Genomic DNA, 15,175 nt, shown 5'->3' on the forward strand with positions numbered 1-15,175 from the left:
TACTTCAAAGATAACTCAGAAAATATTGCAACAGTAAATAATTCCTTAAAATGTTCCCTCAAACTTCCAAGAGACTTAACACCTTTAAACAAAATCACATCAGGTTAAAGGCTTCACTATTATAAGTTTAAATCACCCAAATGATCCAGAGATGGTCTTTTATGGCAGAGATCCAGCTCACTGCAAAACACAGACACAGACCCAGCTCTTTTCTTCCAAACTGCAAAATGGCTGACCTGACCTCCGCTCCACCCACTCTCTGACATCACTCTTTTCTTGAAGGTACATTGCTTAAACATCCATGTCTTAAAGGTACACTCACATGACACGAGGCTGAATGATATCCTATTTTCTATGTTTTTCTCTCCACAGATGCTGCAAGATCTGCCATTTCCAGCGTTTTTCTGTTTTTATTTCAGTTTTACAGTGCCTGTACAATTTTGTTTTTGTGTTGGTTGCAATGTTACCTCTAATCACTAAGTAGTCCGGGTCAATGCAAGTTTTGCAACTTCATGTAATAAAGCAGGAGTAAGTCTTTTTATAAGTACTGCTGTAGATCTCTGGTGAGATACTTGTACTGTGGCGTAATACTTTATGATAAAGGTACAAATGAAACTTGACATGTTGCATGAGAAGGCAATTATTGGGGTGGCACGGTGGGGCAGTGGTTAGCACTGCTGGTTCATTGAGGACCTGGGTTCGATCCCGGCCCCAAGTCACTGTCCGTGTGGAGTTTGTATGTTCTCCCCATGTCTGCGTGGCGCTCACTCCCAAAACCCAAGATGTTCGGTGTGGGTGGATTGGCCACGCTAAATTGTCCCTTAATTAGTAAAAAAGAAAAAAAATTGGGTACTCTAAATTTGTGAAGGCAATTATTTTTGGAGCGTCAGTGGATTTTCACTCTATCCAGTCAGTATATTACTGTATCCCATTGGCAAAGCTTAATGTTTGCATTAGTGTTAGTTTACCCTTGCTGCCAGGAGATATGGATCTGAGGAAAAAGGCAAACTGTCTTAAAGATAAACTATCGTAAATTTGCTACCCTTCTTGTCAAAAGGTTTTTTAAAAAACCCTGTTAAAATATGCAGGTGTGGTTGATGAGTGTATGCAGCTAATAGAGGTTCATGTGAATTGTGAAATCTAAAGAAAAATGAATGCTTTACATGCAGGGAGACTGGCTTTCAACAAGTCTGAGGTCTTAAGAGAAAATTCATGGAGCTCTGAGGCATTCTATGTGACCATCTTGATAGAGAATTTAATTTAGGAGATTGGTGTATTATGAAGGATAGGATCATGGGAAATGGAAAGACCCCTGTAAATAGTCATGATGGTAAGATGGTACTTATCGAACAAGGCAATCAAATTGTTGAGGTTCACTCATGATTCATTTGAATTAATTACAAAATCTCATACTGAGTGGCTGACATTTGAGGCATCTTTTATATTAACACTCGTGAGGAACAGATCAAGGGTGAGAAATGGTAACGTGAAGAGCAGAGATTCAACGTGGTACAAGTGATGATAGTGGGCCTGGAAATGATTGTTCTGTCGAAAGGCGATCATCTACTGGAGAAAGCCTTGGCTTGTGCAAGGGAGCGATCTCAGTTGTAATCCTGGTATATGTAAAATACAAGTAGCGGCCATGGTTTGACTTTAGTAGACAATAAAATGAAGGCCATAGAACAGTTTCAACTGAACTAGAATCAGGAGTCCTCATGATTGTAAAGGTATGATGGCTGCTGATAAACTTGAGGATAAATGAATAAGTGGCAAAACCAAGATAGGTGGTGAGAGTTTGGAGTTTATTCTGTGATATCTGTACGGGCAACCAGTCATGCTACGTAGGAGGATTTGGAAGCTCAGCCAGTCTTTTCTGGTACCACTGATCAATATTTAGCCCATTGAACACCTTCACTCTTTCACTATGACTTTGGCAGCAACTTCCTCCTTGGTAAAGATAGATGCTAAGTTTGCATTTAGTATCTCAGCCATGCCCTCTTCCTCAATGTAGGTTTCCTTTTTAGTCTCTAATCAACCCACTCCTCTTCTTGCTACCCTTTTACTGTTTGCATGCCTATGGAACACTTTTGATTAACTTTCATGTTAGTTCTCTTTTGCCTCTCTGAATTTTTAATTGTACCAGGAGGCTTCTGCATGCTAACAGACAAATGACTGCTTTCAAAGCATAGTTATTGTAGCTGCACGCAAACCTTTTTGCATCTTTAATGAGCTATATCAGAATTTGAAGCTGTCAAAATTCAGAACATGAAAATGATTGCAACTTAGTTTGGGGGATGTGATGGTTCAAGTAAATTGTTTGAAATTATCTTGGCTTGAAAGTGAGAGGTAGTGGGATCGATGCCCACATTCTCCAGTTTCATTGGGCAGCACGGTAGCATTGTGGATAGCACAATTGCTTCACAGCTCCAGGGTCCCAGGTTCGATTCCCGGCTTGGGTCACTGTCTGTGCGGAGTCTGCACATTCTCCCCGTGTGTGCGTGGGTTTCCTCCGGGTGCTCCGGTTTCTTCCCACAGTCCAAAGATGTGCGGGTTAGGTGGATTGGCCATGCTAAATTGCCCTTGGTGTCCAAAATTGCCCTTGGTGTTTGGGTGGGGTTACTGCGTTATGGGAATAGGGTGGAGGTGTGGACCTTGGGTGGGGTGCTCTTTCTAAGAGCCGGTGCAGACTCGATGGGCCGAATGGCCTCCTTCTGCACTGTAAATTCTATGATTAGCACTTGCAAATGTATAAATTTTATTAATCGCTTTAATGTGGAGAAGTCATCAAGTCTCATGTTTTCTTTTAAATTGGTAAACATTTGAAGAGTGTGAAATTTGACTTAATCATGGTTTCATTCTTCTTGATGAATATAGTCGTAAGTGGTATTTGTATTCTAATAGGCTTTGAAATGAAAATGAGCTTTTTGCAGCAATTTTTATGAGCAATAATATGAATTGATGTATTCATGAACAAATCCACTGTTTTCATTCGTCGAACAAGTTATAAGACAGATTACTTGACTATCATCCCATGTCACAGCCTCCTGCAATTTTCCCTACCTTTGATCTTGCCTCACAGGAAATTTGATTAAGCATCTGATTAAAATGGGTCCAGAAAAGAATGACGTAAATCTTGCTGTCATTACACTGATGCCCTCATTACACTTCGATGCAATATGTCTTAAAATCTCCAACCTTGTAGTGGTATTCGGAAAGCGCCTAATTAAAAAAATTTAGTGCTCAGAATTTTTTTGTATTACAGTTTTCTCTGAGATGGATTGCAAACTTTCTGATTTTTTTTTTTTCTGAATTCCAGAGATCTCACTGAAGCGAACAGTCACAACACTGAAGTTAATAAAACAGCCCTTTCTCAAACCTTGCAGCATGCTGATAGTTTTGAAGACAACAATCAGCAGCTTTTACTACATAATTGTACCTTGGAAGTACTGAAAATTAGTTTGCACCAGGATGTTGAAAATGTGAGTAAAAACAACACATGTATAACTGTGACAAAGTGAATATAAATGACCTGAAGTTTGAAATTGCATTATATCCCCTATTAATACCCTAATCTGCTCATCTTTAGAAGCAGTAGTTCCATACAGCAGTAATGTTTATTTCTCCAGGGACCAAGATCAACTTTGGGAGGTGATTTACTGCCTCGGAAGGCAAAGTGCAGATGGCACCAAAGGCTGCTAATTTATTCTGGCTATAGGCAGACTGAAAGTTCAGGCCCAGAATTAATATTCTACAATGTCAATTTATGCAAACTTTATTCTAGCACTAGAAGGTGCACGCTCAGAATACAAACTCAACTTGTGTAGTCTTAAATATATGCAGTAATCATACATGTATTGCTGTATCTATCAGGAGTATAAACAGGACAAATTCTCACACACCAGCAACAGGATTCTGTTATGAAATAGCTCTATGACATCAATTAAATATATTCACATTTTGGACTTAATCTTGAAAGATATAATGAAGCAAGGTTCTTTAGTCTGACAGAGAATTAACTTTTATTGGAACTAAGATCTAATGATCTCTAAAAATAATAAACACTATTTTAGTATTGAAAATGTAGGCAAGCATTTTTAAATCACTTGCAATTCCTGAATATTCTTAATTTTAAATGCTTAATCAGGGTAATTTCAGTTTAAGCTCGTGAAAACATAGTGCACCATTTCAAACATCTAATTTTCCTTGTTGAGCTGCAGAGATATACTTTTGGTTTCCCATTTTACTTGGGGTTGTTGCAGTGCTGGTTGTTCACCCTTCTCCATCTCTGTTGGTCATCCATTGCATTTAACTCTATTGCCACCACATCTTTTTGTCTGGTCTTAGGCATTCCTCCTCTTGCAATCCCGAAAGATGAGCATACAATTTTGATCTCCTCTTGGCTACTTTCTTCGATGCTCCACAATCTGCACTGATTGTGTCCTTTCTCATTACACAATGCATCCATCTCACCATACACAATCCATTATTATCCAGTTGTTGTTTTCTCTCATTTCGTTGTGCGAGGTTCTGCACCATGTAGCAAAATTGACCCCCCTGCTGTCTTGCAGTTTCTTCCTTGCAGTTTCAGCAATATTTTTGATAATGTAAAACTTATCCGGTTACTCCAATCAGAGCTGACGTACTGTTTATCTTCAATTTCAGTACTTCTGCCTTTTAAAAATTATTTCACCAGGATGTGGGTGTTGCTGACTAGATCAGTATTTATTGCCCATTCCTAATTCCCTTGAGAAGGTGGTGGTGAGCTGCTGTCATGTACCCCTGTAGTCCATGTGGTGTAAGTACAGTCCCACAGTGCTGTTGGGAAGGGAGTTCTAGGATTTTGACCCAGTGAAGGCGAGGGAACAGTAATCGTTCCAAGAATGGAGTGTGTCTTGGAGGGCAATTTACAGATGGTGTTCCCACGCACCTGCTGCCCTTGTCTTTCTGGGTGGTAGAGGTTGTAGGTTTGGAAGGTACTGTTGAATGAGCCTTGGTGAGTTGCTGCAATGTACCTTGATAGAAGGTGGGCTGAACAAAGCAGGCTTTGTCCTCAATGGTGTCAATCTTGAGTGTAAATGGAGCTGCACTTATTGAGGCAAGTGAGAGTATTCCAACACACTCCTGACTTGTGTCTTATAGATGTTGGCTAGGCTTAGGGGAGGTACGTTACTTGCTGCAGAATTCTCAGCTGTTGGAGTCCCAGTGTTTATATGGCTGGCCTAGTTCAGTTTCAGGTCAATGATAACCCCCAAGATATTAACGGTGGGGGATTCCATAATGGTGATGTTATTTAATGTCATGGGGAGATTATTTAATTCTCTCTTGTTGGAGATGGCCATTGCCTGACACTTGTAAGGTGTAAATGTAACTTGCTACTTGGCTCAAGCATGAATGTTGTCCAGGTCCTGCTGCATATGGACACGGACAACCAGTGTCTGAAGAGGCATTAAGTGGTGCTGAACATTGTGCAATCATCTGCGAACATCCCTACTTCTGACTTAGGATGGAGGGATGGACGTTGATGAAGTGTCTGAAGATGGTTGGGCCGAGGACACTAACCTGAGGAACACGTGCAGTGATGTCCTGGGACTGAGATCACTGATCTCAGCAACCACAACCATCAGAAGATACCTTTGTGCTAGGTATGACTCCAGCCAGTGAAGTGTTTTCCCCTGATTCCAATTGATTCCAGTTTTGTAAGGCTCCTTGATGCCACACTCTATCAAATGCTTCTTCAATATCAAGGGCAGTCATTCTCTCTCCACCTCCTGGAGATAACACTTTTCGTTTTGTCAATGTTTGAACCAAGGCTGCGATTGGTCAGGAGTTGGATGGTAGTGGCAGTTTAGTACCGAGTAAGTGCTGCTGATGATGGTTGCAAATGGCCAAGTCTTTTCTGCCACCACTGACTCCAAATACCCTGAAACTACACTCACCCTCCCTCATTCTAAACCCATAATTTTACACTTTCATCCTAGTCCACTTTCCTAGGCTCAAACTGACAGTCCATAAATTGGATCATTGGCCTACTGATCTTTATAGCCCTGTCTTGCGTTATTGTTTTGCAGATACTAGGGTCCTGTTCTCACTATCCCCACAAGTAGCTAAATATCATGTACACACTTCTTGGCCAAGCTATGAATTTTAGCACGTTTGCCAGACATCTCCCTCAGGAACCAATTATATCCCCAGATTGATGAATACAATCATGTTGCATTGGCCCCCTGACATTTCTCTATTTGCCTTTTAAAAAAAATTTTTTTTAATTACATTAGTGTGCTTCTTCTGGTTATGAATCCAAACTGACCTTAATGGATTTGCATTATTTTTCTCAGTCTCTGGTCAATAACTCTGCCCGTTCTTGAGAGTCTCCCTTCCTTTGTATTTTGTTGCCAAAATGCTATCTCTATGTGCTGGAGATTTTCTATTTTTCCATAACGCAACTGAGTAGCTTGTTTAGGATTTGGCTCCCATATTCGCCTAGGCGGTAGGAATCATTAGCAATTACTTTTATGCGTGTCCTTTTGCTCTCTGTTCTTTATCTTTGAATCCTCAACATTTCCACTTTCTATGGCTAATGTCTTGGGCTAAGGCAGATCATCAGCAATCTTTTGTCCTGTTTGACCCTGAGCTGCCAGCCCCCATATTTTCTTCATTACAAATATATATATTTTTTAAAGTTTAGAGTACCCAATTCTTTTTTTTTTCCAATTAAGGGGCAATTTAGCGTGGCCAATCCACCTAACCTGCACAGCTTTGGGTTGTGGGGATGAAACCCATGCAGACATGGGGAGAATGTGCAAACCCCACACGGACAGTGACCCAGGGTTGGGATTCGAACCCGGGTCCACAGCGCCGCGGTCCCAGTGCTAACCACTGTGCCACATGCCGCCCCCTTCATTACAAATATGATCATCTTACTCCATAGCATTGTTTGTCTCCACTCCTGCCATAGCTATCTACTGCCAAAATATTCATTATTTTGCACTTCCAGACTCTACTATGCCAATGCTTGCCTTGCTGGCCTCCCATCTTACACCTTCTGTAAATCTGGGTTGATTGGGAAACTACCACTATCCTAACTCGCATCAAGTTGCATTCAGCCATTACCACTGCTTGTGGGCCTATCTTGGCTTTGGTCCTTGTTTTCAAATAACAGTCTTACTCCTCCCTCTCAATGAAACCTCATCCAGCCCAGAACCCTCCAAACTCTTGCACTTACTGTACTTATTTCATATCACCGTGGATGGTCAGTCATCAGCCATCCCATCAGCTAAGTTCTAGAATTGCCTTCATTAAACTTTTTTATTTAGTTACTTTTCTCTCTTAAGGTGAGGTTTTAAATTTACATATTTGACCAAGTATTTGCTCATACCCTAACATCTAATGCTTCCTGGAAATGTCTTTGTGCTTTTAACTAGTAAAAGACCCATGTAAATGCAGGCTGTTTGGCGTGGTTATCACAAGTTAAAATTGAACCAAATCCTGTTATTTATGATGATGCACACTATCTGGTTTAACATTTAGCCCTGATTCATTATTAGTACTTGCCAGAGTCCATGGGGTACCCACTACCTCAGAAAATAAACAAATTATGGCCTAGACCTTGTGGTCAGTGGCAATGCTGGGCACATTGCTGCCTGGAAAGTTCTTATTGACCCAACGATACTGCCGATCTCTTCTGGCATCTTCTGATCCCAGCTGAAGGAGAAAGTAGATGGTGCAAACAAAATGTAGCAATCCATTGATTTAAAACTTTTTTATTTTTATTTTAGAGTACCCAATTCACTTTTTCCAATTAAGGGGCAATTTAGCATGGCCAATCCACCTACCCTGCACACCTTTTGGGTTGTGGGGGTGAAACCCACGCAAACAAACTCCACACGGACAGTGACCCAGAGCCGTGATTGAACCTGGGACCTCGGCGCCGCGAGGCAGCTGTGCTAACCACTGTGCCACCGTGCTGCCCTAGCAACCTATTGATAAGCCACTGAATCGCAATAGAGCCGGGAAAAGGAGAGAGCACCTCTCCCTCTCCCTTTTGCAGCCCCACCTGCTGTATCCGGATAAGTTTTAATACGTTTTTAATGAAAGAGTGGATGTGTGAATGAATGGGTGAGGGGGTAGTCTGGTTTGGTGGGGGGGGGGGGGGGGATTGGGTGGGTTGTCAGTTGTGGCGTTACCTAGCTCATAGATCAGGTTTTAAACTGTTCAATGTTTCCAGGTTAAATTCACAGGTAAGTCCAGCATATCTTCCCCAAGTCTCTACTTGGGAACAGGGAATCAACCCAAGTTTAAGCTGCCTAGGCAATTTCCACGTATGGCCACACATCAGGACCTTTGCAGGGTCTTGATGCACATATCATGATATGCGTCTCATCTCCAATGATCTGGAGAGGAGGAGATTTGTGTCTATGTTGTACCACCATAGTACTTTTTTGATTTGTTGAAATGTAATACATGATATTAAAACAAAAGCACCCATCAACATATTAATGCGGCACTGTGTTAGCACTGTTACTTCACAGTGCCAGGGACCCAGGTTCAATTCCCGGCTTGGGTCACTGTACGGAATCTGCATGTTCGCCCTGTCTCTGCGTGGGTTTCCTCCTGGTGCTCCGGTTTTCTCCCACAAGTCCTGAAAGATGTGCTGTTACGTGAATTGGACATCCTGAATTCTCCCTCAGTGTACCTGAAAAGGTGCCTTAGTGTGGCGACTCGGGGCTTTTCACAGTAACTTCACTGTAGTGTTATTGTAAGCCTACTTGTGACACTGATGAAGATTATTATTATAACTACTGAATTTTTATTTGATGATTAAATTGATCTTTGTGTTTAAAATCCAGAAGCAGTCCAAAGTGCATGCAATCTTAAATTGGCAACCTGGAATGATGGTAAATGGTTTGGCATAGTAAATTGCACAGAAATATGCTCAGTCTAAAGTGCATGCAATCTTAAATTGGCTACCTGGAATGATGGTAAATGGTTTTGGATAGTAAATTGCACAAATATGCTCATTAAGCACCGAATAACAAATGTCAGTAGAAAAGACATCAGGTAATTGAAGACATTGAAGGATTTTTAAGTTTCATACGTGATCTTTCTTGGATGTTGAAATACAATTGTTCAGGATATTACATTTTGTTTCAATAAGGCAACAAAGTGACATTGGTGCACATTGTCACAGATAAGATACCAATCATGTAAAGATATCCCTTCAAAGAATGTAAATTGATAAATTATAGATTAAAACCTACTAGAGCATAGAAGCAGGCACACTTGCACTGGGCATTTTACTTTTTCAAGGAACTGCTTGGATGATTAAGGTTTCTACAACTTCAAAGTCTTAGTACTCTCACGATGGGAACTGTATCATCAGCATTTTCTGGTTGGACTTGGATAACCTCTGTTTTTTTGACATTTGTAGGTTGTGGAAAACTTCCCCAAAGTTCCACTCCTCCTGGATATGCCTGAAGAAAGCTTGGACAATGAACCAAATATAGATGAAGAAAATAATAATGAAGCGGAAAGGTGAGTAGTGGTGGAACTGTGTGCCATTTCGAAATATTTTCACTTAATACAAGTAAAAATAAAGTAATATATTTTGTTCAAAGTACATTGAAAGTGGAAATAAAATTAGACTCTTAGCCTCCTAATAATACCCAATATTATGGGTTTTAATATACAATTCTCCTAGGTTTAAAAAAAACTTTAACATTTTTTTAATTAAGGGGCAATTTAGCATGGCCAATCCACCTACCCTGCACATCTTTGAATTGTGGGGGTGAGACCCATGCAGACACTGGGAGACTGTGCAAACTCTACACGGACGGGGGCCGGGATCGAACCAGATCCTCGGTGCCGTGAAGCAGCAATGCTAACCACCGTGCCACCCATCCTAGGTTAATAGTATAGAAATTGGATATTAATTAGTAACAAATTGGGTATTAATTAGCAACCTAGCCACTGCTCATTTTATATAGGAGCAGGGCTGAAAGAGGGATTATTGGTTTGGAGCTGTGTGGCCTGCATGGTGTGTTTCTTTAAATAAAAATTTCCACTATCTATCCTTCAAAGCTTGGCCACCTGAGTTCTAACGTGTGAAATCCATTTAATTGAATGATCACAATGCGACTCACTATCTTAATCCATCTCACAAGTGGAATATGAACGTATGAACAATGGTACATGATTAGTCCTGTTAGACCCTCGATCGAGCTTGTTTCGCCATTCATGTGTGATCATAGATGATCTGTGAACTAACTCCATATTACCCACCTTTACCCCACACCATTAATATCTTTGATAATCAATTAATCTCCGATTTTATAATTTACTCCACTCCCTCCAAGGCTAATGTATCCTTCCCAAGATGTGTTGCCCACAACTGCTCCCACCAGTCCAGGTATGGTTTAACCAGGGCTTTGTATCGCTGAAGCATGACTTCCATCCTTTTGGATTCTAGCCTATTAGCCTTTCTGACTATTTTCTGTACCTGTTGTATGACATTATAATGATCTTTGTGTCTGGATCCCCAGATCCCTTTGGACCGTTACTGTTTACAGCTGTCCACCATTTAGGAAGTACTCTGTACTAACCTCTAGGTCCAAAATGGATGATTTTACACTTGGCCACATTGAAATCCATTTGTCACTGTTTACCCATTTACTTGACCTATCAGTAACGTAATTTTATGCTTCCCTGTGCATTGCTTCCAATGCAACCGATCTTGGTGTCATCAGCCAATTTGGATATTTGATTCTTTACTCCATCAAACAAGTCATTAATAAAGATGGTGATTGGTTGAGGCCCCAACAAATGTATATTCTTAACAGGACACCATTAGTCACATCCTACTAATTAGATTACCTGCATGTTATTCCTCCCTGCCTCTTGCCACTCAGCATATTTCTTAATCAGATCAATAATTTACCCTCAATTCCATAGGCTTCAACTTTTGCTTTTCTTACAAGAAAATTTTGGACTTCCACAAGGCATTTGATATAAACAATATCCAGTGATATTCCCCTAGTCTACATTAGTTACCTCTTCAAAAAAAATCCATATTGTTTGGCTACACTTTACAAAGCTGTGCTGGCCCTTCTTGATCTGCTGACTATTTTCCACATGTTTAACCATCCTATCCTTATCGATTCTTGCAGTTTACTAACTCCCTGTTTTCCTCTAACACCTTTCTTAAATATTGGACTGATGTCAGAATTTTCAAATTTAAAAGAATCATTCCAGAATTGAGAGAACTTTGAAAGGTTATACGGTGTGTCTGCAAGTTCTCACACACTTCCTTTGAACTGATTACAAACGTGCAACAAATGCTAAGGGTGGTCAGTAAAATACATCTTTGCTCCTCATTTTTGCCAACTTGTTTGCAGAGAATCGCAATTGTTTGCAAAGAATCACAATTTTCAGATGACATCTGTGTGGATAAGTGATAATGTTTAGCCATGTTAAAGGGTTGAAATGGTCATCAGACTGACAAATGGGATGCCTCATTGAACTGTTCTTAGACATTGCTGACTGATTGGCTGGTGTGTAGCATGAATCGTCACATATTTCAAAAAGAATAAATGAATGCAAATTCCACCAGTAATTTTCAATGTTCATTATCAGTGGTTCCAAGTCGATAATTAGAATAGAGCTATTTGATGTGATCAGTTTGCAGGGTTATTTTCCAACTTTTGTGTTGCTGAAGTGCCATGAGCTGCATATTATTCTCTGGCTATTTAAATCGATAGTTTAAAACTCATACATTGTTCTGGAGGGAGAAGCGCTATTCCTGTCATGCAGAGTTAAGTTTATAAATTTCATTGGTGAGATTTCCACTTCTGAATTATTTTTCAGCCTCCTTGTAGTTAATCGATTGAAATCCCTGGGTGAAAGTTTGAGATTGCAAGTCTCGGGTATTTTGTGGCATCCTCTGAAATGCGCTTCATTCCCATGTTCATCATTTGCTGCCTCCTGTGTTTTGTCCCAGTCCACAAATATAAGGGCCTCTGGTGTAGTTTTTCAGGCTAGAACAAAACACAATTTGACTGCGTGTATAACAAAGAAAGTAAGATTTATTTGGGTCCTTCATGACCACCAGATGTTTCGAGACACTTCACCTGATGAATACTTTTTGAAATTTCATTGTGGTAATGTGGAAAACACTGGAACCAATTTGCAGATGGCAAGCTTCCACAAATAGCAATGTGATGACGACCAGAATTTTTTTTTTTTTGTATCATGCTTATTGAGTGATAAACGTTGGTCAGATAACTCCCCTGTTGTGTTTTAAAAAAAAAAAAAATAGTTTCACAGAACTTTTACAGCTGAGGGGGCAGACAGTACCTTGGTTTAATGCCTCATCAGAAAGGTGGCACCTTCATAGAATCCCCAGTGCAGAAGGTGGTGATTCGGCCTGTCAAGTCTATACCGACCCTCTGAAAGAGAACCCCACCCAGAGCCATTCCCCTGCCCTATCCCTATCCTTATCCTTCAACAGTACATAATTCCCGCAGTACTGCACAGGAGTGTCAACTTTGACTTTTGTGCTCTAGTCCCAGAGAGTTGAACTTAAATGTACAACTTATGACTCTGAAGTGAGAATGCTGAGCCACAGCTGACCCAAGGAAGTGCAGGGTTAATTCTTTAAAAAAATGATCAAAACAAAACAATTGTAATAGCATAATGGGCTTTAATTTTAGGTTTGCCATTTTCAAGTCTGGAACCTAAGAATGTAAGCAGGCCACTCAGTCCCTAAATCTATTTCACTGTTCAGTTAGAAAATGGCTGATCTGCATCTTAATTCAAGTTATCCATCTTCTAACATAATATATCAATTTCTGTTTTGAAATTGTCTATTGACCTCACCTCAATTGCATTTTTGGTGAGGATGTTCCAGATTCCCACTAATCTTTTGAGGAAGTGTTTCCAGCCATCACCCTGAATTGTCTAGTCTGCTAATATCCACTGGTTCTGAACTGCCCCACCAGAGAAATAGAGCCTTTGAAATTCTAAATTAATAAACACCTTATTGGACTGATTTTATTCTAATTTGTATTGCTACCCAAAGTGTACACATATGCAACAATGCAGAATCACACCAATATTTGGAGACCATGATTCCATTATGAATACTCCCATGCAGTGATTTGCTTCCACTTTAATAACAATTTTCCTTTTATCATTGCATGTCATGCACATTATTAAATCCTGGTGAAACAAGATTCAGACAAGGGATAGTGTGCTAAATTTAATGTAGTGAAACCAAGGTACACAGTACAAACAATTAATTGAAATGAGACAAAAATGTGCATACACAGCCAAAATACATTGGGCCTTCTTGATGCCTTTAATTGTCTCAATACCATTTCTCATAATTACCATAGGATCATATTACAATTACCTTTTGGATCATGACACACATTGAGTGTTTGCACTCCGTTCCTCTTTCTGTGTGAAGATCCCTGTTCCCCCTTGCACATAAAATCATGATAAAGGCCATTTTTTGTTTTACAACCCCATTATCAGCCGAAAGACATTAATTTGATGCACTGGCCCTAATTTAATGTATGTTCATCCTACAGACTGCCCAGGATCGTGACGTCCTCAGATGGTGTGGACTAGCTCACGCTTCAGTTAGATCACCTCTTAGCCATCTATACACAAGGGAATATAAGCTGGTCCATTCCACCTGTCCTCATAAATTAACCTTCTGATGAATCTGTGAATGCACTCTGCCAATCTTTTCTCATGAGGCTTGTTGCCCAGACTCAGGCAATTCTCAGTGTCAGTTCTCTTCCAGGAAAGCTAACCTGAAGAGGTTTTATGCTTCTCTCCAGGATTTGCATTTCTCTCTTTCTTTGTTTTTCATTGCTGTCTGTTTCCTTTCTCCTGCTTAATTGTCCAATAAAATTTACTCCAAGCTACAACTCTATTCTCAGCAACTGTCTCCTGCTCTGACTTATTCCATATGGATTCCAACTGAAGTTCCACCCTTCATGCACCCGATTCACCCATGATAGATATCTTCAAGATATTCTGCATTTTTTTGACGTTGCTCTTATCAAATCCTGAGATCTATACTCAGCTCCGTGTATTGCTACATACACTCTGGACCTCTTGAGAGTGAATCTGTGCTACTGAAAACAAAGTTGTCCTGGTCCGTTGTTCTGTTTCACCCTTTGCCTCTTCTGATGCTTTAACAAAAATCAATTTTTCTTCCTTTCTGACTCGAATGGTTGCAACCTTCCAACTGCCCCCTAGATACATAGAAAATAGGAGCATGAGTAGGTAATTTGGCCCTTCGAGCCCTCTGTCATTCAATATGATCATAGCTGATCCTCTCTCTCTTTTTGTTTTTTAAGATAAATTCTGAGCAGCCAATTCTTTTTCCCATTAAGGGACAATTTTGTTGTTGCCAATTCACCTACCTGCACATCTTTTTGCGTTGTGGGGGTGAGACCCACACAAATGAGAATTTGCAAACTCCACCCAGACAGTGACCTGGGGTCGGGATCGAACCCGGGTCCTTGGCGCTGTGAAGCAGCAGTGCTAATCACTGTGCTGCCCGGCTGATCCCCTCTATCAACGGCATACTCCTGTACACTCCCCATTCCCCTTGATGCCTTTAGAGTCCAGAATTCTATCTATTTCCTTAATATATTTAGCCACTTGGCCTCCACAGACTTCTGTGGTAAGTGCATTCTACAGCTTCACCACCCTCTGAGTGAAAAGGTTTCTTCTTGTCTCTCCTAAATGGCCCACCCCACATCCTGAGACTGTGATCCTTTGTTCTAGGTGCCCCAGCCAGAGGAAACATCATCTCTGCATCCAGTCTGTCCAGCATTGTCAGAATTTTATCTGTTTCAATGAGATCCTTTCTCATTCTTCTAAATTCCAGTGAATACAGGCCTAGTCGCCCCAACCTCTCATGACAATCCTGCCGTCTCAGGAATCAGTCCGGTGAATCTTCACTGCACTCCATCTATTTGGAAGCATAAGCCTTTCTTGGGTAAGGAGACCAAAACACACAATACTCCAGATGTGGTATTACCAAGGCCCTGTGCAGCTGTAGCAAGACATCCTTGCTCCTGTATTCAAGTCCTCTTGCAATGAAGGCCAACATATCATTTGTCTTGCTAACTGCTTGCTGCACCTGCATGCTTGCTTTTGA

General features: G+C 40.6%; 1 protein-coding gene across 7 annotated transcripts in view; it reads left to right on the forward strand.

Annotated features, from left to right (window-relative positions):
* fam13b (family with sequence similarity 13 member B) overlaps window positions 1-15,175 on the forward strand; it is a 190,423-nt gene that overhangs the window by 74,706 nt on the left and 100,542 nt on the right. For all 7 annotated transcript variants that reach the window (XM_072512300.1, XM_072512303.1, XM_072512307.1 and 4 more), the window contains 2 exons: window positions 3,317-3,479; window positions 9,428-9,531. In XM_072512300.1, coding sequence (XP_072368401.1) covers window positions 3,317-3,479; window positions 9,428-9,531 — 267 coding nt within the window. The remainder of the gene's footprint in view (window positions 1-3,316; window positions 3,480-9,427; window positions 9,532-15,175) is intronic.

This window comes from Scyliorhinus torazame, chromosome 7 (genome assembly GCF_047496885.1).
Source record: "Scyliorhinus torazame isolate Kashiwa2021f chromosome 7, sScyTor2.1, whole genome shotgun sequence".
Classification (NCBI taxonomy): Eukaryota; Metazoa; Chordata; class Chondrichthyes; order Carcharhiniformes; family Scyliorhinidae; genus Scyliorhinus; species Scyliorhinus torazame.